Source organism: Mrakia frigida, assembly GCF_051309035.1.
Source record: "Mrakia frigida strain ATCC 22029 unplaced genomic scaffold BDY24scaffold_20, whole genome shotgun sequence".
NCBI lineage: Eukaryota > Fungi > Basidiomycota > Tremellomycetes > Cystofilobasidiales > Mrakiaceae > Mrakia > Mrakia frigida.
In genome coordinates, this window is record NW_027481261.1 from 409,950 (window position 1) to 431,887 (window position 21,938).

The 21,938-nt window shown below is 54.8% G+C and overlaps 9 protein-coding genes across 9 annotated transcripts; 6 read left to right on the forward strand and 3 right to left on the reverse strand.

Moving 5' to 3' along the window:
• Positions 1-498: 498 nt before the first annotated feature.
• On the reverse strand, positions 499-2,788 carry YIF1 (protein transporter YIF1). The gene is made up of 7 exons (XM_076640988.1): positions 2,438-2,788; positions 1,907-2,103; positions 1,647-1,766; positions 1,336-1,420; positions 1,024-1,249; positions 820-916; positions 499-695 (listed from the first exon to the last, which is right to left on the reverse strand). The coding sequence occupies exons 1-7, from the start codon at positions 2,670-2,672 to the stop codon at positions 525-527; spliced, it is 1,131 nt and encodes a 376-aa protein (XP_076495606.1). The 5' UTR covers positions 2,673-2,788; the 3' UTR covers positions 499-524.
• BDY24DRAFT_392932 (casein kinase II subunit beta) lies at positions 2,723-5,053 on the forward strand. The gene is made up of 6 exons (XM_076640989.1): positions 2,723-2,980; positions 3,453-3,604; positions 3,874-3,986; positions 4,134-4,326; positions 4,447-4,702; positions 4,808-5,053. The coding sequence occupies exons 1-6, from the start codon at positions 2,937-2,939 to the stop codon at positions 4,863-4,865; spliced, it is 816 nt and encodes a 271-aa protein (XP_076495607.1). The 5' UTR covers positions 2,723-2,936; the 3' UTR covers positions 4,866-5,053.
• A 164-nt stretch (positions 5,054-5,217) lies between these two features.
• On the reverse strand, positions 5,218-8,051 carry MSM1 (methionine--tRNA ligase MSM1; the record flags this gene model as incomplete). The annotated part of the gene is made up of 9 exons (XM_076644679.1): positions 7,805-8,051; positions 7,547-7,740; positions 7,364-7,450; positions 7,161-7,283; positions 6,880-6,991; positions 6,433-6,745; positions 6,057-6,271; positions 5,641-5,927; positions 5,218-5,550 (listed from the first exon to the last, which is right to left on the reverse strand). Exons 1-9 carry the CDS (start codon positions 8,037-8,039, stop codon positions 5,218-5,220), a joined length of 1,899 nt encoding a protein of 632 aa, XP_076495608.1. The 5' UTR covers positions 8,040-8,051.
• A 370-nt stretch (positions 8,052-8,421) lies between these two features.
• Positions 8,422-9,263, forward strand: BDY24DRAFT_341895 (C2H2-type zinc finger protein; the record flags this gene model as incomplete). The annotated part of the gene is made up of 2 exons (XM_076637463.1): positions 8,422-8,636; positions 8,747-9,263. The coding sequence occupies 2 exons, from the start codon at positions 8,422-8,424 to the stop codon at positions 9,261-9,263; spliced, it is 732 nt and encodes a 243-aa protein (XP_076495609.1).
• Positions 9,264-9,355: 92 nt separating this feature from the next.
• On the forward strand, positions 9,356-10,293 carry BDY24DRAFT_106324 (uncharacterized protein). Its single transcript, XM_076635827.1, has one exon. The coding sequence runs from the start codon at positions 9,447-9,449 to the stop codon at positions 10,209-10,211; it is 765 nt and encodes a 254-aa protein (XP_076495610.1). The 5' UTR covers positions 9,356-9,446; the 3' UTR covers positions 10,212-10,293.
• A 550-nt stretch (positions 10,294-10,843) lies between these two features.
• BDY24DRAFT_424222 (WD repeat DCAF13/WDSOF1 family protein) lies at positions 10,844-13,858 on the forward strand (the record flags this gene model as incomplete). The annotated part of the gene is made up of 9 exons (XM_076644025.1): positions 10,844-11,007; positions 11,307-11,419; positions 11,500-11,590; positions 11,668-12,190; positions 12,302-12,458; positions 12,617-12,725; positions 12,874-12,942; positions 13,034-13,159; positions 13,280-13,858. 9 exons carry the CDS (start codon positions 10,844-10,846, stop codon positions 13,440-13,442), a joined length of 1,515 nt encoding a protein of 504 aa, XP_076495611.1. The 3' UTR covers positions 13,443-13,858.
• Positions 13,859-13,995: 137 nt separating this feature from the next.
• BDY24DRAFT_392945 (uncharacterized protein) lies at positions 13,996-15,245 on the reverse strand. The gene is made up of 6 exons (XM_076640990.1): positions 15,085-15,245; positions 14,916-14,975; positions 14,702-14,825; positions 14,518-14,589; positions 14,330-14,401; positions 13,996-14,224 (listed from the first exon to the last, which is right to left on the reverse strand). Exons 1-6 carry the CDS (start codon positions 15,214-15,216, stop codon positions 14,163-14,165), a joined length of 522 nt encoding a protein of 173 aa, XP_076495612.1. The 5' UTR covers positions 15,217-15,245; the 3' UTR covers positions 13,996-14,162.
• Positions 15,246-15,458: 213 nt separating this feature from the next.
• On the forward strand, positions 15,459-17,332 carry BDY24DRAFT_442383 (uncharacterized protein; the record flags this gene model as incomplete). The annotated part of the gene is made up of 4 exons (XM_076644680.1): positions 15,459-15,849; positions 15,936-15,998; positions 16,113-16,269; positions 16,349-17,332. Exons 1-4 carry the CDS (start codon positions 15,473-15,475, stop codon positions 17,330-17,332), a joined length of 1,581 nt encoding a protein of 526 aa, XP_076495613.1. The 5' UTR covers positions 15,459-15,472.
• Positions 17,333-18,359: 1,027 nt separating this feature from the next.
• On the forward strand, positions 18,360-21,908 carry BDY24DRAFT_106446 (RNA dependent RNA polymerase). The gene is made up of 15 exons (XM_076635828.1): positions 18,360-18,744; positions 18,815-18,933; positions 19,010-19,263; positions 19,334-19,443; positions 19,508-19,521; positions 19,591-19,664; positions 19,734-19,959; positions 20,025-20,096; positions 20,158-20,259; positions 20,324-20,465; positions 20,540-20,662; positions 20,733-21,174; positions 21,252-21,277; positions 21,358-21,449; positions 21,526-21,908. Exons 1-15 carry the CDS (start codon positions 18,672-18,674, stop codon positions 21,721-21,723), a joined length of 2,067 nt encoding a protein of 688 aa, XP_076495614.1. The 5' UTR covers positions 18,360-18,671; the 3' UTR covers positions 21,724-21,908.
• Positions 21,909-21,938: the final 30 nt, after the last annotated feature.

The window sequence follows — 21,938 nt, forward strand, 5'->3', positions numbered from 1 at the left end:
TTTTATCTACTTTTGTCGTTATCTCCAGGTCGGAGGATATATCTCAATCTATGCACATCTCTCACGACCTCCTGCTGCCGCCCTTTTTTCGACTTTGAGTTTTCTTCTCTACGAGCGAGCGAGCGCGTGCTTGCCCTCCCTCGTTCTTCCTTCCTTTCTTCCCTCCATCAGTCCCCAAAAAAAAGGCCAACCTCCGGAACTAACCCAGATGCGAGTCTGCCTTTCGCGTTTCAACCTTTTCCCAAAGAGCCAGCCTCGATCGATCCCTCCAAGCACTCAGCCAGCGGCGATCCGAGAACGCGTCGGGTCGGCGGTCTTCTCGAGAATCCATCTCCTCTCTCTCTCTCTCTTTTTTCCCGCTTCCCATCTCATCTCGTTTCACTCGATCTCTCTCTCTCTATCTCTCTCTCTCTCTCTCCCTCACACCCAAACAGACATCCCAGCGCAAAGCACATCCGCATCCCTCCCTCCCTCCTCTCCCAAACCCTCCCACACCCTCTCTCCCCTCAACTCAACTCGCTCCGCTACACCCAAACCAACAACCCCATCAAGAAAACCTGCGCGACCGCCACGAAGATCAAGAACCTCACCCTCGTCGTCCTCTGAGCGTGAGTGATGGTGTGCGACGTGTTGGCCGAGACGGAGACCGGGGAGGACGAAGGGTCCGGGAGGACGACGTATTTTAGGGAGCGGAGCTGTGTGTGTGGTGGGGTGGGAGAGGGATAAAGAGCGGGAAGGAGGGAGTGTGAGTTGGGGAGAGGAAGAGGAAGAGGAAGAGGGAAGGGGAGGTTGGTTGGGTGAGAGTAAAAAGGAACGTACGAGGAAGAACGCATTCGCTGCTACCGTGTAGAGGAACACAGCCCACCAGACGAGTCTACCTGGGTTGAGGAGGTTCACGAGAAGGACGAGGATGATCCTGCGAAACGGCAACGTCGTAGCCCACCACCAAAAACAAAACCAAGAAAAGCGACGCGTCAATTTCGTTTCCCCTTCCAACCAAAAAAAAAAGATCCCCCAACTCACCCAACAAACTTGTAACCCCCGTACATAGCCATCTCCAAACTCCCACTCACTCCCGTCGCTCCACCTCTCACGTCGAGCAGGTACGTTCCGAGCTTGATGGCGATGAACTCGAGGAGGACCACGCCCAGGGCTTTGGACGCTGTGACTCCGAGGAGTTCGGGACGGAAGGCGGAACGGAGACCGTGGGTGATGGTGGAGAGGAGGGTGTAGGTTACGAGGGCCATGGCTGGGTGGGAGAAGAGGAGGGGAGGGAGATGGGTGAGCTCGAGAGAGCAAGAGGACGGCAGAGGAGAGAAGAGAAGAGAGACGAACTGGGGATGTAAAGATCAGGAGCGTTAATATCGTCTCGCGGTGGTAGCCATCCTTCGCTTTGACCTCCTTCTTGAGCACGACGAACCTGTTTGGAGGTCGAGGAGAAGGGAGGGAGGGAGGTCAGCTTGAGCTTTGTTCGTTTCAGCCCTTCCAAGATCTCGAGACTCGGCTGCTCTGGCTGTTCGAGCTCTACTCCTCTGATCTCCCTCTTCTCCTCGACACGAGCTCGACGAGACGAGAAACGGGAGCCCACGAGCTCGAACAACGCAACGTCGAAAGGAACGAGGGAAGGAAGGGAAACCGAAGCTCACCGATCTCGCCCACTTCCCATGCCTCCAAGGCCAAAGCAGCACTCCCAACTTCCTGATCACGTACCCATTGGTCACAGCGAACGAATGCTTCAGAAGAGGAACTGGGAGATGGCGAGTGAACTGGCGACGAAAACGAAAACGAAAACGAAAGGAAGACAACCGCCCGGTCAGCTCGACTCGCTCTCCTCCTTCGAGCTCTCTCGCTCCACCCAGCCCCCCCCCCCAAAAACAAAAACGTATCCACCAAAGCTGAAACTCACCGTCTTCTCCATATAATCATGTCCAGCAGCGACGGCTGATTTCCCAAACTGCATTCCCATCTGAGTGGTAGCGTCGTTGATCCCCCAGAGGGGAGCTCCTCCTCCTGGTCCTCCTTGTTGTTGCTGGGAGGACATGTTTCCTAAGGGTTGATGCTGTTGCTGTTGCTGTTGTTGTTGTTGTTGAGGGTAGCCGTATGCTGTAATAGAGACGAAGAGGAGGAGGAAAGAGGAGAGTAGTCAGAAAGGAGGGTGACGAGGGGAGGAGAGGGACGAGGCGAGATGAGCTTAGGAGGCGGGAGAGCGAGAGAGTAGGGTGGGGAAATCGGTCTTGTATAAAGTGGGTCGTAGAGCGTAGTTATATGCGCTTGAGATAGAGGAGCAAGGGAAGGGAGGAGAAGCGACGTGGAGCTCTCTCGCTGGATGAGTCGAGCTCAAGAACGAAGCGAGACCCCCTCCTTCCTTCCTCTCCTCTCCTCTCCTCTCTCCTTGCCCTCCTCAACCTCCCTCAAACTAGACCTTTTTCAAACTCACGAGAATGTCCATAACTCCCTGACGAAGCCTGCTGCTGCTGCTGCTGCTGCTGCTGTTGCTGTTGGCCTTGAAGATTCACGGGAGGGGACGAGTATCTCTGGAACCCCGACTGATCTGGAGGGAGATGCGCTCCGTAGGCTGAAGCAGGAGGGGATTGATCGAGCGTAGGTTGAGGAGGATGGAAGGGAGCTCGTGGGATGGGATGCTGCAGTTGAGGAGAGGTATACGAGGACATCGTGCGGGCAAGGAGAGGAGGATTGTCGTGGTTGGACGTTGGAGGGAGGGAGGGAGGAAGGGCCGGATCCTTATTAACAAAATCGAAATCGATTAAGGAAGTTTGGGAAAGGGAAAGGGAGCGGGAGGGATTCATCTAACGGCCATCCTCCTCCTTCTTCCCTTCCTTCCTTCCTCCTTCGTCTTTCTTCTCGGACTCGCCTTCCACCCTCTCACTTCACAAGCGCATACAACCTCTGTTCGATCAGCTTGAACCCTCGAAACGATGGACGACCTCTCTACGGGATCTGACTCGGACTACTCCAACTCGTACGTCCTCCTTCCTCGTCTCTCTCGTTCCGGTCGAGCTCGAAGCTCTTCCGCTTCGTCGAGAGAAGGTGTACGCGTCTCCAAAGAGCCGGAAAGGAAACCGTGGAGATCCTGCTTCCTCGCGAAGCCAGTTGGACTTCTGGGAGGTTGTAGGGAGGTTGAGAGAGAGAGAAGGAGAAGGACAAGAGACCACCTCGTCCTTCCCTTCGTTGAGCTCGTCGTCTTCACCTCAATCTTCTTCTCCTCTTCTCGTCTACCCGCTTCTAGCCTCTTCAACGCCTCTAGAGAGCGCATATACTCTCCCCTTTGTCTTCTTCGAATCCATCTCACTGACTCCTCTCCTCCTTCGGCCCTCTTCACCTTCACCTTCACCTCTCTCCACCTCCCTCCCTCCCTCCCTCCCTCCCTCCCTTCTCCCACCACCTCCCCTCCCCCTTTCTCTCTGCTCACCCTTCACCCTCTCCGCCATCAGCTGGATCACCTGGTTTCTCTCTACGAAAGGGAACGAATACTTTGCCGAGGTCGACGAGGACTACATCCTCGACCGGTTCAACCTCACAGGACTCAACTCGGAGGTCGTCCAGGAGTATCCGAGAGCGCTGGAGTTGATTACGGATAGCTTGGGTGAGTTTTAGTAGAAATTGGGGAAGTGGTGGAAGGGTGAGGAGGAAAGGAAAGTTGAGGGAAGGCGGGAGGGAGGGAGGGACGAAGGAGGGAGGAGGGAGGGAAGGAAGGGACGGGCGAGCTCGACGTTCCGACCTTGTGTTTCGTCTCGCTCTCTCTCTCTCTCACGACAGAGGTTGCTCAGGTTCATCGAAGATTTCGTAGAAGGGATTATGACACGAAGAACTAACTTCCTTTCTTTTCCGTCTCGCCTCGTTCCTTTCCTGCAGCCGAGGAAGACCTCGAAGACGACGTTCGAGAATCCATCGAAACCTCTGCTCGCTTCCTCTACGGTCTCATTCACGCTCGCTACATTGTCACTTCTCGAGGGTTGGGAAAGATGGTGAGTTCAGTCTCGTTTTACTTCTTCTCAACCCACTTTCCAATTCGTCGCAAGAGCTCCAGCTGACCCCTTCGTCTCCTCGTCGTCTCTCCCTCCCTCCCGTCCTCCTCCCGTCCTCGTCCTCGTCCTCCTCCTCGTTTCGTACAGATGGAGAAGTACAAGAAAGCCGATTTCGGACGCTGCCCTCGAGTGTACTGCTACTCCCAACCTCTCCTCCCCGTCGGACTCTCCGACATCCCTTACCAGAAAGCAGTCAAGCTGTACTGCCCGAGATGCGAGGACATCTACTCGCCTAAATCGAATCGACATGGATCGATCGACGGGGCTTACTTTGGAACTAGTGCGTAGCCTTTGCTTCCCTTCTTCTTTCTCTCTCTCGTTTCGACCTCGAGAGCTCGTTGTCGTCGGTCGCTCGAGCTGACCTCCTCTCTTCCCTCCTTTCCTCTCGAAACGAAAACAGCCTTCCCCCACATGCTCTTCATGGCCTACCCTCACATGATCCCTACCAAAACCCCTCCCGTCCCTCCAGGCAACACCTCCCATCTCCCTCAGTACAACCAGCACGGGCTCATCCCCAAGGAGGGACCGACGGGCGTCGGACTCGTCTCGACGGCGGCAGCGGCGAGCAAAGCCGAGAGGTACAGGCCTAGGATCTTTGGGTTCCAGGTCCACGAGGTGGGGAAACTGCAGAGGTGGCAGGAAGGGGTGAGGGATCGGTGAGTGGAGTGTTGATGCTGTTTTTGGGGGAGGGAACGAACGAGAAGAAAGAAAACTGACGCGTCTTCCGTTTTTCTTTTGTTTTGTTTGTTCGCCGAGATCAGCCAGATCGCTCGACTGGAGGAACTCGAGAAGGAGGAGGGAGGGACGACGGGTCTTTGATGAGCGAAACTTTTGAAACCAAAAACCAAAAACCAAAAACCAAACCCATCCTCTCCGTCTCGTTTCGTTTCGTTTTGCTTTACGTTTCCCTTTGTTTTTCTTTTCTCTTTTTGGGCTCTCTCTCTTCGTACCTTCTTTTCTTTGCTTACCTAGACTATGTCTATCGCTCATTTGCGCACTTTGCTCTCGTTCTTTTCGGTGCTTCTTTCGTCGGGAAAGAAAGGAAAGAAGAGAGTCGAGAGGGCAAGAGCGGAGACGCGTCCAAACCGCATCTCTCTCTCTCTCTTTCTCTCTAACACTCGTCCCCAACTTTCATTCAAAACAAACCCACACTCTCCAACAAACCCATCAATCAAATCACACCTCCTCCCTCCTCCCCCTCCCCCCCAATCCTCTCAAAAAGCACCTTCTTCTTCCCCTCCTCCTTCCTCCTCCTCGCCCCCTCCACCACCCTCCTCGCCCACACCCCTGCGCTCTCCGACTCCCCCTTCCACAACGCGCTCTCCCACGTCCTCTGCTCCTCGGGAACGGACATCATCTCCATGAGTTCGTTCATCTTGGTCGGCATGATGGGCGAGAGGAGGATCGCCGTGAGTCGGAGGGAATGGATCGTGTAGAGGTAGGTTTGGTGGAGGGACGGAAGAGGGGAGGACCACGGTTGGCGGTGCGTGTAGAGTTTGTTGGCCTGAGGGAGGAGGAGGGAGGAGAAAGGTTAGAAAGCAAGAGAGAGAGAGGTGAGGTGAGAAAGAAAGAAAAGAAAAAGAGAAAAGCTCACCTCTGAAACGAGTTGCATCACAGCAAACATGGCGTCGTAAGGGTTATGATCCAACATGGCCGCTTCCACCTTGTCCCTCACGACCCTCATCGCCGAGTCCAAAGCCTGATCCATCTCCTCCGGTCGAACGTCCACCATCGAACAAGGGAAGGAAGACGCGTCGGGTTCGTCGTCGAGACCGGCGAGGAGACGATCGGTGACTTTCTTGCCGCTCAGTCGACTGAGAAGGTTTCCGATCTGATCCGAGAGGAGTTTGTGGTTCAGGAGGAGGGCGGAGTAGGAGTAGTCTAGGATCGAAAAGAGACGGTGGCGAGAGAGTCAGCGTTCGTTTGTTGTTTCCTCTTCCTTTCTTCCTCCAGAACCAAACACTCAAACCTCCTTCGACCATCCTACAGCCCCTTACCCCGTACACTCACCTGAATCGTTGCTCAACCTTCCTCCCACGCCCATCAGGTAAGCTCTCACCGAGTCGACTCCCGCGCGGTCGATGGCCTCGAACGGATCGGCGACGTTTCCGAGGGATTTCGACATCTTTTGCTTCCCTTGGAGCCAGTGAGCGTGAACGAGGACGGTTTTGGGTGGAGGGAGAGAGAGAGCCATGAGGAGAGCGGGCCAGTAGACGGCGTGGAACCTGCGGGAGAGAAACGAGGGGAGGAGGGGAGGAGGGGGGTCAGCGAGGGGACGCGACGAGGAGGACAGATGAAGAGACTGAGCTGCTGAGGTGCGGACTGGAAACTCTCAGGTAGTCTGGGACGACTCGAAAAGGAAACTTCGATGATTGAGAAAACTCACCTGACGATATCCTTCCCAACAATCTGCACGTCCGCCGGCCAACCCATCTCCTCGACCTTCTCCAACCCACCTCCAACCTCTACATCCCAAGCCCCACCCTTCACACCCTGCGCGTCGAAAGGATAGCCAAGTACGGTCAGGTAGTTGATCAACGCGTCCACCCAAACGTAGATCGTGTGGGTCTCGTCTCCTGGAACGGGGATTCCCCAGGTCAAACGGGAAGCTGGACGGGAGATGGAGAGATCTTGATGAGCTGCTGAGGAGGAGTGGAGATCGGCGAGGAGAGGAGCGTAGTGGGAGTTGGGGGTGACGGCTTCAAAAAGAGGAAGAGAAGGAGGGACGAAAGAGAGAGGGAGAGATTTCGATCAGCGACGAGACGAGACGAGACGAGAAACGCGAAATGGAAAAGGGATGGCGTTGAGAAAAGGGAGAAGAGATTGAACGAACCGTGAGGGTTTAGACGGAGCCACTCGATGAGAGGTTCTCGGAACTCTGAAAGACGGAACTTGTAGTTCTCCTCCTCGGTCCATTCGACGCGAGCGCCAGACTCGATGGAGACCTGACAATTCCGAGCACAAAGAGCGAACGAGGGAACAGATCAGCTACGATCACAGAGACGCATAACATGTCGAGAGCAAGGTATGCTGCTCGGTTGAAAAGCCTTCGAGGAAAACCTTCGAGAAACGGGAAAAGAAAAGAAAGAAAGAGAGACGCGTCTCAAAACGAACCTTCGCTCCCGACCCATCCTCCGCGTCCTTGACCTGCTTCTCAGTGTAGAAGCACTCGTCCGAAACGGCGTACCAGCCCGAGTGAGACCCTTTGTAGATGTATCCTCGCTCGACGAGTCGATTCTGTTGAACGAACGATCAGCGTCAGTTGACGTTCTCGAAGAGGAGGGAGAGGAGGGGAAGGAAGCGTCGAGCGAGCTCACCCAGAAATGTTGAACTGCTGCTCGATGCCGCTCTTCGGTCGTTCGGATGAAGGTCGTATACGAGATGTTGGCTACTCCAGCGAGGTCCTGTAGAGTTGGTTTGGTGAAGGGTAAGATGAAAAGCGGTCAGGTCAAGCTCAAAACCAACAAGAAGAGAAGGAAAGACGGAAGCTCGCAACCGACCCTGAACCTCTGCGAATTCTGATCGCACATCTCCTTCGGAGTCATCTTCTTGTCCCTAGCAGCGTTCTGAATCTTGAGTCCGTGCTCGTCTGTTCCGGTGCAGAAGTGAACTGGACGAGAGGGGACTTGAAGGCGGGCGAAACGAGCGATGGTGTCGGCCAGGAGCATCGAATGAAGGTGGCCGATGTGCGGGACTGAGAAACGAGCAGAGCGATTAGGTTCTGAGGGTTTGACGCGGTCTAGGGGATAGTAACTTACCTGCATTGACGTAGAATATTGGAGTTGTGATAAAGTAGGGTTTGGGAGGTTTCGACGAGGAGGGAGGGGAAGGGGAAGGGAGGGAGGAGGAAGAGGAGGTCGAGGCGATGGAGGTCGAGGAAAGCGGCCGTCTTGGTGGGAGAAGTAAAGCGCTGCTACTACATGTTGCTGGTATCGATAAAGATGCCGATAGTCGCGAGGACTGCTGCCGAGTGAACGTTCTAAGGATTGACATGGCCGTTGGTAGGGAGGAGTCGAGCTCATCCCAATCTGCTGCCGAATCTCTCTTTCGAGCTTCGAGCCCTTCCCTCCTTCTCCTCCTTCCTCCTCACCCCCATCTCCCCTCCCTCCTTTCTTTTCGCACAAAATGGCCAAGAAGAAGTCCAAGTCCAACAAGGTCGTCCACAAGCCCGTTTGCTACTACTGTGGTGAGTCTTCAAAAGGAGAGAAGGGAGGAGGAGGAGAAGGAGAGCGAGAAGAGCCAGAGCTGACCTGACCTCCTTCCGTCTTGCTTTCTAGAACGAGAGTTTGAGGATGAGAAAGGTGAGCTTCTCCTTCTTACCAGCTTATATCCATCCGACGCCTCTTGATCGTGCAGCTTGAATGATCCTTCTTGGATGGATGGGAGCTCAAGAGAGGATGGACCACGAGAGAGAACGAGATCGCAAAGAGCTGACCTCCCTCCTTCCCTTCCCCTCCCTTCCCTTCTCCTAGTTCTGATGCAGCATCAAAAAGCCAAGCACTTCAAGTGTCGACACTGTCCTAGGAAGCTCAACACGGCTGGAGGTCTCGCTGTTCATGTTTCGCAGGTTCACAAGCTCGAGCCCGACAAGTGAGTGCTCCTCCCTCCCTTGACCTCCTTCTCCTTTCCCCTTCGAGCTCGCCTCCTCCCTCCCTCAGAAGACGTTCCTCAACCCTCTTCTTTCCCTCTCGCCCTTACAGACTCGACAACACCCTCCCTGGACGAGATGGCTACGACGTCGAGATCTTCGGAATGGAAGGTTTCCCCGCCGACACTCTCAAGGAGTACCGTCGACGCAAGGACGAGGAAGCAGGAATCGTCCCTGAAGCTCCCACTCTCAAACCAGTCGCCAAACGCCCGAAATACAGCACCGTCCCACTCTCGGAAGCAGAACTTCAAGCTCAACTCGCAGCTCACAAGGCTCTCATGAGCGGAGCGGCCGCTCAAGCTCTCGCTGCTGCTGCTTCAGGACCTCCCACTGGACCTCGAATCCCTCCCACCGGTCCCTCTTCCATGTCCTCCCCTTACGGTCTCGCTCCTCCTTCGCCTTATCCTGGATTCCAACCTCCTCCTCAACAGCCTGGGATGCCTCCGTACCCGTTCCCTCCTCCTGGGATGGGCATGCCTCCTCCCGGAATGGGAATGCCTCCTCCTGGTGGATTCCGACCTCCCTTCCCTGGATTCCCTGGACCTCCTCCTGGTTGGCAGCCTGGGTGAGCCCACTTTTTCTCACTCTGTATCTCGCTTGTACGAACGTAGACGAAGAGCTTCTTCTTCGAGACGCTTTCGGTCGCTGCAGTTCGAAAGATACCGGAACGAAGCGTCGAGCTCACCTCTTTCCCTTCCTTCCCTTCCCTCCCCTCCCTCCTTGCTCGCCATCTCCTCACTTCTTTCCACAGAATGCCCCTCCCTCCCTTCCCTCCCGGTGGCTTCCCTCCTCCTCCCGGTCACTCTCCTCTCCCTCCTCAATCGCCAGCAGTCCCTGGATCGTCTCCTCTCGTTCGACCTCCTGGTCCTCCTCCGTTCGGATTCCCTCCTCCTGGATTCAACTTCCCTCCTCCTCCTCAGTTCGGGTCAGTTACCTTTCTTCTCTTTTTTCTTCTTCAGAAGGATCGAATCCATGTTCTCTGTTTTCTATATCGACGAGAACGGAACATCTTCAGTTCTCGCTCGCTCGCTCGCTCCATCAACTTCGAAGCTAACGTCTCCTCCTTCCGTCTTCCTCTCCTCCTCCTCTCCTCCCACAGTGCTCCTCCTCCCTCCTTCCCACCCCCGAACGGAGGTTTCCCTCCTCCTCAGCAATCCTTCCCTCCTCCTCCACACGGTCTCCCTCTCCCTCCTCACCTCCAAAACGGTCTCCCTCCTCCTCCTCCTCCTCCTTCCAACCTCCCCAACGCGTCCATCGTCGAACTCCCCGCCGCGCTCTCTACCACCGGACTCCTCTACCCTATCACGGATCTCAGTCCCGAGGAGAGGAGAGCGAGGAGCAAGAGGTACGCTTATGCTACGCCTCCGCCTGAGCAGGAGGAGGAGGTGAAGCAGGAGGTGAAGGAAGAGGTGAAGGAAGAGGGAGAGAAGTTGGATCATGAGGGAGAAGGAGCTGCTGGAGGAGGAGGACCGGCTGGGAAGGGGAGGAAGAGAGCTGCTGCGGCGGATTTGTTTTAGGGTGATGGAGGAGGAGGAGGAGGAGGAGAGGGGTTGGTGTTGGAGGGAAGAGAAGGGAAGGGAGGGAGAAGGTCGTGTCTTGATTCGGTTTGAGGAAAGGAGTGGGAGGAGGTTGGGCTTCGAGACGGTGTAGGAAGAGATTAGGAATGAAACGTTCACTCAGTTAATTAGTTCTCTTTCGGAACCGAGTTTCGAGGATCCGAGCCGGAAAAGTGAAAGTGAAAGAGCGAGAGCGAGAAGGGCAAAACGGACTGAGACGCGTCGAGTCCGAGTCGACGATTGGAACCACCTCACCGCTTCGTCTTGCTTTTCTCCTTCCCCAAACCTGAGCCTCGGTCAAAAAACTTCTTTCTCGAATCTATACTATTCCAAGCTCCCCTTTCAAGCTTTCAACCCCTTTCTCTCGAAACCAGCCTTGAGGAAAAAAACCTCTCAAAACTGCGCCCGGCTGAATTTCGAAGCTCAACCTCTCCTCTCCTCCCCTCCTCCCCTCCTCCCCTTCCCTCCCTCCCCAACCCTCTCCCTCCTCCCTCCTCTCTCCTCCCTCTCAAATGGTTCGTTCCCCTCTTCCTCCCTCCTCCTTCCTCGCTCCTCCTCCTCTACCTCCTTCTACTCACTAACACCTCTTTGTGATGTTCTCGCAGAAAATCAACGTCATCTCCCGCTCGCTCGACACCCACTTGCCCTCGACCTCTGGTGCTGCCGCTCCGAACCATCGAAACCTGGACCCGGCGCTGCATCCGTTTGCGAAGCAGAGGGAGTATACGAGGGCGGTTAATGCGGCCAAGATTGAGAGGTGAGTTGGTTGATTAAGGGGCGTCAAAAGGGCCCGGGGTGAAGAGAGAGAGGAGGGGAGGGGAGGGAGGGTTTTGAGGAGCTGGGAAGGAAGGAGGAGGTTGAGGGAGGTTAAGGGAGAATGAAGAGTATTAGGAGGAGGGCCTTTTGTATAGAGAGAGAGTGCTTAGGGGAAGCTCGGAGAAGGAGAAACCCTAGCTGCTGCTGCACGAACGAGGAGAATGTGGACAGAAGAAAGGAGCGAGCTCAAAGCTGACCTTCAAACCCTTCCTTCGCCTCCCTTCCTCTCCCTCCTCAAAGGATCTTCGCGAAACCCTTCGTTGCTTCCATGGAGGGTCACACCGATGGAGTTTACTGTCTCGGAAGGGATCCGAGAAGGACGGATGTGATTGCTGGAGGAGGAGGAGACGGAGGTGAGTCTCAGAACGAGCTCGAAGTGCAAAGCGAGAAGAACGAAGCTGACCTTCGTTCTTCGATGGTTTGGTTTCGGTAGAGATCATCCTGCACTCGCTGCCTCATCGACGACCTTTGGTTCGAATCCCGAATGCTCATAGAGGTCAGGTGAACGGACTTTGTTTCTCTGCGTGAGTTTTCTGCTTCTCTTCCCCTCGAGCTCAAACAAAGAGAAGAGCTCTCGAGCTGACTTCCCTCGTTCCTCCAGCGACAACGCTTCCACCCACCGACGACTCATCTCCTGTGGTCGAGACCAAACCATCAAGATCTGGGCTTCCCCTTCCACCACTCGAACCGGATCCGAATACGACTCTGTCACTTCCACCTCCTCCTCCACCTCCACCCACCCCTCCGACGCTCTCGACTCCTCCATCGAAGCCGGTCCCTCCTCCTCCCGCACGGGAGCCTCCTCCATGGCCATGGACGGGGAAGCCATCTGGGGATCCGACGTCCAACCTCTCTTCACCTACTCTGGGAAATACTCGTTCAACGCCATCGACCACCATCGAACGGATCCGACGTTCGCGACGGCGTCCAACTGCGTTCAGATCTGGGACGAGAGCAAGAGCGCGCCGATCTCGACGTTGAGCTTTGGTGGGAGTCAGGAGACGGTTAGTTGTGTGAAGTACAATCAGAGTGAGACGAGCGTGCTGGCTAGTACGGGGACGGATAGGACGATGTGCTTGTACGATGTGAGGACGGGGAAGGCGGAGAGGAGGGTGAGAATGGCGGTGAGTGTTTCGTTTTCGGTTTCGTTTCTTCTTCTTCGAATCGTTTCTTCTTTCGAAGACGTCGAACTGACTTCTCGTCGTCTCGTTCGCTCGCTCGCTCGCTCGCCTCAGATGAAAGCAAACTCCCTCGCCTGGTGCCCAACCCTCCCGACCGTCCTCCTTCTCGCCTCCGAAGACCACAACCTCTACACCTTCGACGTCCGAAACCTCTCCTCGCCTACCCAGATCTACAAGGATCACGTCGCTGCCGTCATGGGTTGCGATTGGAGTGAGTCCCCAAAACCACCCTCCCTCCCCTCCCCTCCCCTCCCTTCCGATTCTCGAATCGAACGAAAAACAAAACAACTCGGAAGAAACTGACGGACGCGTCTGTTTTTTTTTTTCTTTCTTCTTTCTTTCTTTCTTCGCGATTTCGTTTCTTTCTAGGTCCGACGGGAGAAGAGTTCGTCTCTGGCTCGTGGGACAGGACCATCAGGATCTGGAATCGAACCGAGGGGAAGAGTCGAGACGTTTACCATACCAAGAGGATGCAGAGGTTCGTTCCTCCCCCTCCCCTCCGCCCTCCTCCTCTCGCTCTCGCTCGCCCCGCTCGTCCTTGAAACTGACCGCGTTCCTTCTTCCCTTCCCTTCCCTTCCCTTTCTTCTTTCTCGTCTTCTTTCCTTTCCTTTCCTTTCTTTCGCAGGGTAATGGACGTAGCCTACACACCCACCTCAACGTTCGTCATGTCCGCTTCCGACGATGGAAACATTCGGTTCGTTCCTCTCTCTCTCTCTCTCTCCTCGTCGAAACACGGTTCGAAACTGACCCCCGTCTTTTATCCTTCGTGGTTTTGCATGAAACAGACTCTGGAAATCCAAAGCCTCTGCGTCCCTCGGGATCATCGATTCTCGAGCTCGAGCGTCCCAGGAGTACCGAGCCAAGTTGACCGAGAAGTGGGGGAAGACGGATATGGTTCGGAGGATTGAGAAGTACGTTACGTCTCAACCTTTTTTCCCTTTTCCCCTTCTCTCTTTTTTTCTTTCAAACTCCAACTAACCCTTCGCTTCCGTTCTTCGTTTCGTTTTCGTTTCATTCTCTCCCCCCTCCAGGCGACGTCACCTCCCCTCCTCGATCCACAACGCGACGGGTCTGAAACGAACCATGATGGACGCTCGCAAGGCCAAGGAGGACAACCGACGGGCGCATACCAAGGCTGGGAAGGAGAGACCCAAGGCGGAGAGGAAGAAGGTTATGCTCGGGGAGGACGCTTAGGCGGTTTTTTGGGGGGTGGTTTTTGGCGAGGGAGAGTGGGAGTGAGAAAGGGAGAGGGAAGATGAGATGAGATGTTGGGTTTTACGAGATGAGAGTGCATGCAGGGGAAGGGAGAGAGAGAGAGAGAGAGAGAGAACGCAAACGCAAACGCATCGACGACGAAAGGATGGACGCGTCTCGAGTAGACTACGAAAAGCAGCCGGCTCGAAGCAAAGAAAGCGTGCGCGGGAATACGTATGCTTGCAGATTTAGCCTCCTATCGTAGCGTTTCGCATGTAGTACGAAGGCTCGCACCCACTCTTCGAAGTTTTGAGCGAGAGAACGTGAGACGATTGGAATCGATGGGTTGTCCTTTGCGTCTGCACCCACCGTCTATACTGCTGCATGTCCTTCGCATTGGAAAGATCTACGTTCCTACTTGAGTTGATCAGCCCATCAAGGAGCAGCGTCGACTGCTTGGACCCAAACGAGACTCGAAGATGAGTCGCTCGACGCGTCCGTTTGCGCTCGTCCTCTCTTTCAAAGAACTCCCGACCTTCTTGAGAGGTGAAGACTATGTGCGTGTCCCTACTCCATTCTTCTTCTTCTTCTTCGACTACGGCAAAATGAAAACAATATCTACTACCACCAACGACGAAACCCCCTCCTTCTCGATTCCCAAAACCAAAAAGCACCTCGAACTCGAACTCGACCGAAGCAGACCTCCTTCTCTGAGATGATCTACATGCCCTCGAGATACCTCTTCCCTCCATCTTTGGTATCGAAGAACCATCCTCCGTTAACTGGTGCCATTCAAGAACCAAGGAAAAGTTCAGGTTCAGGTTCCCAAGCTATCGAGAGAGACGCGTTCCAACCTCGAACGGAGAAACGCGAAAGAAAGAGCTCACCGAAGTCTTGATGAGGTCCTCGCTCGTCCGTTCTGATGAAACCGTCGAGGTTGGTGTGGAACCCTCTCTCGTCTGGTTTGAAGTAAGAGAAAGAGAGAGAAAGAACGGGGTTGAGGGAGGGAGGGAAGGAGTGAGAAAAAAAGGCTCGAGGGAGGGAGAGGAGAGAGAGAGAGATGGATGGGACGAACGATCTCGATGTTGGTCTTCGTGATCCTGCCAGCCCTGGACTCCATACCAGTATGCTTCCTCTGGAGTAAGACCTGTACAATGAGAAGCGATGATGCGTCAGAGCTGTCCGTTCAACGGAGGGAAGGACGAGCTAAAGAAGGAGAGAGAGAGAGAGAGAGAGGGAAGATGGAAGCTGCTGCTGACCTTCAGCCGAGGTATCGAAACCGATAGGATCTCCGTTCGGCAAGCAAGTGATGCCTACGAAATCAGCGTTCTCCCAGGTAGTGTGCTCGTAGGGAGGGTTGACGGGGAGAGATCCTTCAGGTCTCTACGAAGGAGGAAGAGAGAGAGAGAGAGAGAGGAGAGGAGGTCAAGAAGCGAGGGAGGGAGGGAGGGAGGAGGAACGACAGAAACTTACGTATTTGGGCAGATCCATCTCGCCCTCCTCCTTTCGGGTTTTCGCAAAAGCAGCATCCATCTATGGAGAAAAGAGTCAGTGATCTTATCTCTTGATCGAAGAGGGATGGAGGAGGAGGAGGAGGAAGGAGTGTGGAGGAGGGAGGGAGGGAAGGAGGGGCCGGACTCACCCTCTTGGCCGTGATGTTCTGGTTGCTGGGAGTAGAGCTGAAAGATTTGAGTGTGATGATGGTGATAAGAGGAGCTCGAGGCTGGAGGGTGAGGGCTTTCGCCAGGATGGATCGGCGGAGGAGAGGTAGCATCCTGAGGGGGATGGAGGTTGACGTTGGAGGTCAAGGAGGAGAAGGCGGGGAGAGGGAGAGGGAGGAGGGTTGAGCGAACAAGCTCGACTTTGATGGCATTTTCTGAATGAAGGAAGCGATTTGTTGAGATCTTGAGAGCTCTCTTTATCTTGACGACTTTCCCGAGCAAAAAATGAAGGAGCGAAAGGAAGACAAAGGGAGCGTCCTTCCCCTCCCCCGACGAGTTGACCTCCAACTTCCATCCCGCCCGCTCGCCATGTCCTCCTCCTCCGACGAAGACGACTACAGCTCCGAATCCGAGCCAGCTTCCTCCTCAGACTCGTGCTCGTACTTCGATCCTCCCAGTCCCGTTATCTTCGTTCTCGATCCAAAGGGAGAGGTTCAGCTTACCTCTGCGGGTCGACGAGCTTCCCTTCTCCCCTCCCCTTCCTCCTCCTCCACCGTCCCCAGCGTTCCTCCTTCCTACATCGTCGCTCCCGAGCTCACCAACAGACTTCTACAAGTCTACCAAGCCATCGAAGATCGTCCTCTCAACGGAGAGAAGTCGTACAGTCGAACGACGACGATGGAGACCGTCGCGGACTTCCGAGCCGTTCTTCTTGACCTGCTCAAGAATCCCCTTCAGCCTGACCCGTGAGTCCTTTCTGCGTCTTATCGAAGATTGGGAAGGAGTAAGGACGTACGAGGCTGACTTGGAATCGCTTGGTCTTCGTATACAGTCTCAACCAGGAGATTTTGGAGGCGGGAAGAGGGACGTTGAGCTGGAGCGTCGAGCTCAGAAGGTCAGTTCCTTCTTCCTCCTCTCCCTCCCCATCCCGTCGTCGTTTCCGCTATTCTACCCTTGAGCTGACTCGTTAATCTATCTCGACCTTCCACCTCTCCCTCCTTCTTTCCAGACACCTTCCACGTCTTCCTCTCGAGATCCATCGACGGATCGCCGAGCTCGGACCTGACTACCCTTGCCCTGATCCTCCAGTAGTCTGGGGAGGGGCGTCAGCTCGTACCAACAAGAAGCACATCTTCACAGCTGCTCTCGTTTGCCGTGATTGGAAGGCAAGTATTCGTAGTAAACTTGTCGAAACGGCTCTTGACTCTGATCTGATCTGCTCCCCTTCTCGCCTTTTTCTTCAAGGACTTCGCCATCCCTCTCCTGTACGCTTCCGTCGACTTGAATCCTATGGAACGATATGGGTACCCCGTCGGATACGGAAGCTCGGCATTCGCGACAAGTCTACATCAGTCAGGATTTGGGATCTTCGTCAAGCAAATCACGGCGACGCGCCTCATGGGCGAGGACGACCTCCTGACCTCCTTCTTCTACGAATGTGGAAACCTACCTCACCTCCTTGCCCTCTCCGAGCTCGTATATCCTTTCTTCGGATTCCTTAACCTTTACGGACTCGCTCCTTCTCTCCGACGCATCCAGATCCGGATTCAGGACGTCCTCTCGCCCTTCGTCCGCCCCATGCTCCTCCTCCCTCCCACTTTAGACACGCTGGCATTGAGAGGAACCGCCGGACGCATGGAACTTTCCGTTCTGAACCATCTTTGGATTTGGTTACGAAATCTCCCCAACATCTCAACGCTCGAGATCAGCGATTTCGGCACCGAGTTCTACAATCCCCTCCTTCAACTCTCCTCCTCGACCCTCGGACCCTTCAACTCCCTTGGAAGTCGCATCACCCGCCTCATCCTCAACCGAGTCTCCATCACCTCCTCCTTCCTCACCTCCCTTTCGAAAACCTACCCTTCCCTTCGAACCCTCGGCCTTTCCTTTCCCAACACCAAACTCCCCTCCGATCCCTCCGACGCGATCCTCTCCCACCCTCTCCTCGAAACCCTCGAGATCGACGACCCCAACGGACGAGGAGTCGACGAGATCGTCGAATGGTTGAAGTTCCTCTACCGTCCTTCGAAGAACCTCCTCAAGGTTCCGAAGCTGGGGAGGATCAAGATCGTCCCGAACTTCGTTTGGGAGTTCGAGCCCGACATCAGGAGTGAAGGGAAGACGTTCGATGTGTTGAAGGGTCTTTGGGATATGTGGGTGGAGGTGGCGGATTCTAGGGGGTCGGTTTGGGATGAAGAGTGGGCGGAGGAGTTGGAGAGGGATACGTAGAGGTGGTCGAGGAGACGCGTCGAGCAGATGGGGCTCTTTTCTTTTTCTTGCTTTACGACTTTTATGAGACTCCCTTCTCTTCATGACCTAGACCTTCGTATCTCAAGATCGTTCTTTCTCGAGCGAGAAAAACCTCCTATAGACTCGGTCACTCGGAACCGTCGAGCTCAACAAATCGGAGCTTCGAGCGAAGTCAACCTCAACACCCACCTTCCTCTCGCCTCCCTCCTTCCATGGACCCAGTTCCACCCAACTCCATCAGCTTCACACCTATCCACTTCACAGCAGGGAACTCGACCCAAACCTCCCAGCTCTTCTACGGTCTCTCCCTCCCTCTCCCTCCGCCTTCGTTTCAAGCTCAACGTCCTCCCTCCTCCCTCACTTTCAGCCCTCGCCTCCGAACCATCTCCTTCGAACTCTACTGCCAAGGCTGCTCTACACCTTCTACCCTCGGTATCGAATCGGCTCCCAAGTCGTCGCTTTGGCCTCTTCAAGGAGAGATCTCGTGGGATGATCTTTTGACGAGGGGAGTGCGGCTGGATTTGGCGAAGGAGGACTTTGAGTTTGAGGACGACGAGATTCAGATCGTGAAGAAGGTGGAAGAGTACAGGTTGAGGATTCAACTGAGGAGACCTCCGACTCTATGGGTTGCTTATCCCGAGGTGCAAGGTGGCGGTGGGCGGGGTGGAAGGGGGAGAGGACAGGGAGGAGGAGGAGGAGGAGGAGGGAGGAGACCGAAGAAGCGAAGAGCTATTGAGGAGGACTACATTGCTTTGAGAGCTGAGAGTCGAGAGCACTTGGAGCCTGCTAGTGTGCTTGGATTATCTGGGGAGAAAGCTTTCTTCAAGGTGAGTCATACGAGGCTGGGACGGTCAAAACGAAGGGAGGGGAAGGAAAAGTCGAAGCTCAACCTTTAAGCTTGAGCTCTCTTCTCTTTCTTCCTCGCCGCTTCCAGCTTCTCGCAACTCCTTCGATCGATCAAAAGCTGATCACTTTGATCTCTACCTCTTCTTATCCTCTTCTCCCTCAGCCTGGGAACTGGCTCACCTACGAGTTTACCTTCGCTCTCACTCCTCCCTCGCTCCTTCAACTTCGTTCCACCCTCGCCGCCCTTCGAGCCGTCAGCCCTCTCCCTCTCTTCTATGCTCTCCCGCCAAACTCCCTACCTCGGACGATATCCCTCCCACCAAATCCCACCTCGTCACTTTCTTCCATCGTTCCCTACCCTTTCCCGACGAGATACCTGCTAGAAGGGCTGATCTCGTACGGAGTCGTGACGCCCGAGGACCTTACCATTCTATGCGCTTGCTTGAGGAGCAGGGATGGGGAGAGTTTGGAGATGCGAAACAAGCTACTGGTGGCGATGTTTGCGATGGGAAGGATCTCGGGGAGGATCAAGCAGGTTCTCGACGGTGCGTTCACACCGCTGATTCGAGGGAAGGAGACCTCGCTGACTCGGACGCTCTCCTCTCTCTTCCACAGACCTTCGAACGAAACTCTCTTCAACCAGACCCGCTCGTACTCTCAACGAACACTCGGTTCTAGTTCGACGGGTCATCGTCACTCCAACCCGTATCCTACTCTGCCCTCCAGAGCAAGAGGTGAGAGCTCAGTCCCTTTCCTCGACGCGTCTCTCCTTCGCCTGACCATTTCCCTCTCTTTCCCTCCTCCAATCAGACCTCCAACCACGTCCTCCGATCGTTCCCGGATCAGATCGACCGCTTCCTACGTGTCCAGTTCGCCGACGAATCCGAACCTCTACACTTCTCCGAGATCTGGAGGGACCCTCGAGCTCCTCCTGTTCCTCCGCCAACGGGACGACACTCGATCGGACGAGGGATGCTTGGGAGGATGAAGAGGATTCTTGAGGATGGACTGGAGTTCTCTGGGAGAAGGTGGACGTTCTTAGCTGCTGGAGGGAGTCAACTGAAGTGAGTTTGATCCACTTCTCGACGCGTCGAGTTAATCCGTGACGCTGGCTCACCTCTTTCGTTTCGACAGGGAATGCCAAGCCTGGTTCATCTGCGAAAATGGTATGGAGTTTACTGCTGAAAAGCTGAGGAGCTGGATGGGAGACTTCACCAAGGAGAAGATCGTGGCGAAACACTGCGGTGAGTGAACCACTCGTCTTCCCTTCATCGACGCGACTGACTCGAATTACCCTCGCTTCTACAGCTCGAATCAGTCTTGTGAGTCCTCTCCAGTAAATTCGAACTCTTCCCTGAATAGTTGACTCTCCGTTCCTCCCACTCTTCCAGTGCTTCTCGACAACTCGAGCCGTCCCTTCTCCTCTCGTCGTTTCTCAAACGAAGGACGTCACTCGTGGACCCTAGTTCGTCTCACTTCTCGCCTTTCTGCTGTTGTCGACCACCACTGATTACTTCATTTTCTCCCCTCCCAGCTGCTTCACCGACGGAGTCGGCCTCACCTCTCAAAATCTCGTCGACGCCGCTGCCCTCGTCCTCGAAGGCCCAAATCAGGACGGTCGCTTCTCAGCCGTTCAGGTTCGCATCGGAGGAGCGAAAGGGATGCTCGCCGCTTGGCCTCACGTCACAGGGAACCAAGTCATCCTTCGACCTAGCATGCAGAAGTTCGAGTCGCCTCACTTGAAACTCGGAGCGATGAAGGTGAGGTCGTTCTTTCCTCGGCCTTCCTCCTCGTCTCTCGAAGCTGACCCCTTGATCTTTCTCAGATGGCCAAGTTCGCTCCTGTTCATCTTAATCGTCAAGTCATCATGATCATGGACTCCATGGGAGTCGACAAGGTGAGCAAATCTCGGAAGCTTGAGGACGCGATCTGGAACTGATTTCTCTTCTTCCTTGCAGGACCTCTTGCTTCGGCTCTTCAAGGATCAACTCCTTCGAGTCAACCAGCTCGCACACCGAGCTTCGACTGCCGAGTTTATCGAGGAGCTTCAGGTTACCTCGGTTCGTCGTCCTCCTTCCTTCTCGACCTCTAACCACGCCTGATCGTACTCAACTTCTTCAACAGTTCCCGATCCAAAAGCTCTTCCGTGTCGGACTCGGTCGAGATCCTTTCGTTCGAGATACGCTCAAGCTGGTTCAGATGGTGTTACGATGGGAACTGAAGTGGAAAGCTCGTATTCGAATCGAGAAGGGCGTCTTCCTCTTCGGTGAGTCGAGTCGCGTCGGGTCTCCTCGTCTCCTCGTCTCCCAGCTGACAGCCTTCTTCCTCTCTTTCTTACAGGTATCGCCGATGAGCTCGGAGTCCTCAAGGAGAACGAGGTCTTCTGTCGGTTCGAGAACCCTCTCGACGAGAACCAGGCCGGAGTGGTGCAAGGATCGTGTCTTGTCTATCGCTCTCCCGCTCGTTCGTCTAGTCCCTTCTCCTCCTGCGGAGACCTTCCCTTAGCTGACCTTCGAACCGCACTCAAATCTAGTCCATCCCGGTGATGTTCAGCGTGTCACGGCAGTCGCTCACCCCGAGCTCATCGAAAAGGCTCCGTTCAACTGCATCATCTTCTCGACGAAAGGGAAACGGGACGTTCCTAACCAGTTAGTTCCATTCTCGTTCTTTAGTAGCGGCACATCACTGACGAGTGAACCTTCTCTTCCCTTTCGGATCAGGCTCTCTGGAGGAGATCTCGACGGAGACGTGTTTTCTCTGATCTACGACCCTGAGTTGGTTCGAAACGCCCGTTCAGCTTCGCCCATGGACTACTCCGCCGCCCCTCAACCAAGAGTCGTTTCCGACGTTAAGCCCGAGCACATCAGACAGTGGTTCCTCGACTTCTTCACCAACGACGTCCTTGGAGCTTTATCAGTTGCTCATCTCGCCGTGGCAGATTCTGGAACTGTTTTTGATCCGGCTTGCATCGAACTGTGAGTTTTCCGCTCTCCTTTTCCTCGATACGTAAATGATTGCTTAGCTGACTCACATATTCGGTATCATGTCTCAGGGCCAAGCTCGCTTCGGATGCCGTTGGTGAGTCGAGAAACGCGTCGCGTCCTTCTTCCTTTTCGCTGACTCCATCCTTCTCTCTCTCTCTCCGTCATGTATCTCAGACTACACGAAGAGTGGAATCCCCGTCAACTTCACCAGTGGACTCCGAGCGAAAGCGAAGCGACGTCCGGACTACCTTGGAGCTTTCAACCCTGTTTGTCCTTTGCTTTCCCTCGAGACGTCTATCCCTCGACTGACGAGTTCATCTTCTGTTTCTTTGCTCGCCTCAGGACAACACGTACGAGTCTACTGGAGTTCTCGGAACGATGTTCAGGATGATCTCTGAGGATCCTACTTTCGAGCGAGAAGCTGGAGTCCTGCTGGATCCGCGGCTCGCATGTCTGAACGTTCCGTTGGAGTTCCTGATCGAGGCGACGCGTTTGAGGAGGGAGTACGAGGTCGATTTGGTTGGAGCGATGAGGCAGTGAGTCTGATCCTTCTCTTCTTTCTTTGTGTGAGACTGACCTTTCGTCCTTCGCGTTCTCTCGCAGGTATCTGCTCTCCGAGATCGAACTGGTTACCGGACTCGTTGCTGGACTCGAGGTGGCCGTCGAGAAGCGAAGACGGATGATGAAGGACGATGGATTGAAGGTTCGCATACTTGGATCTTTTTTTCGAAGCTTCTCTTCGAACCACTCAACCT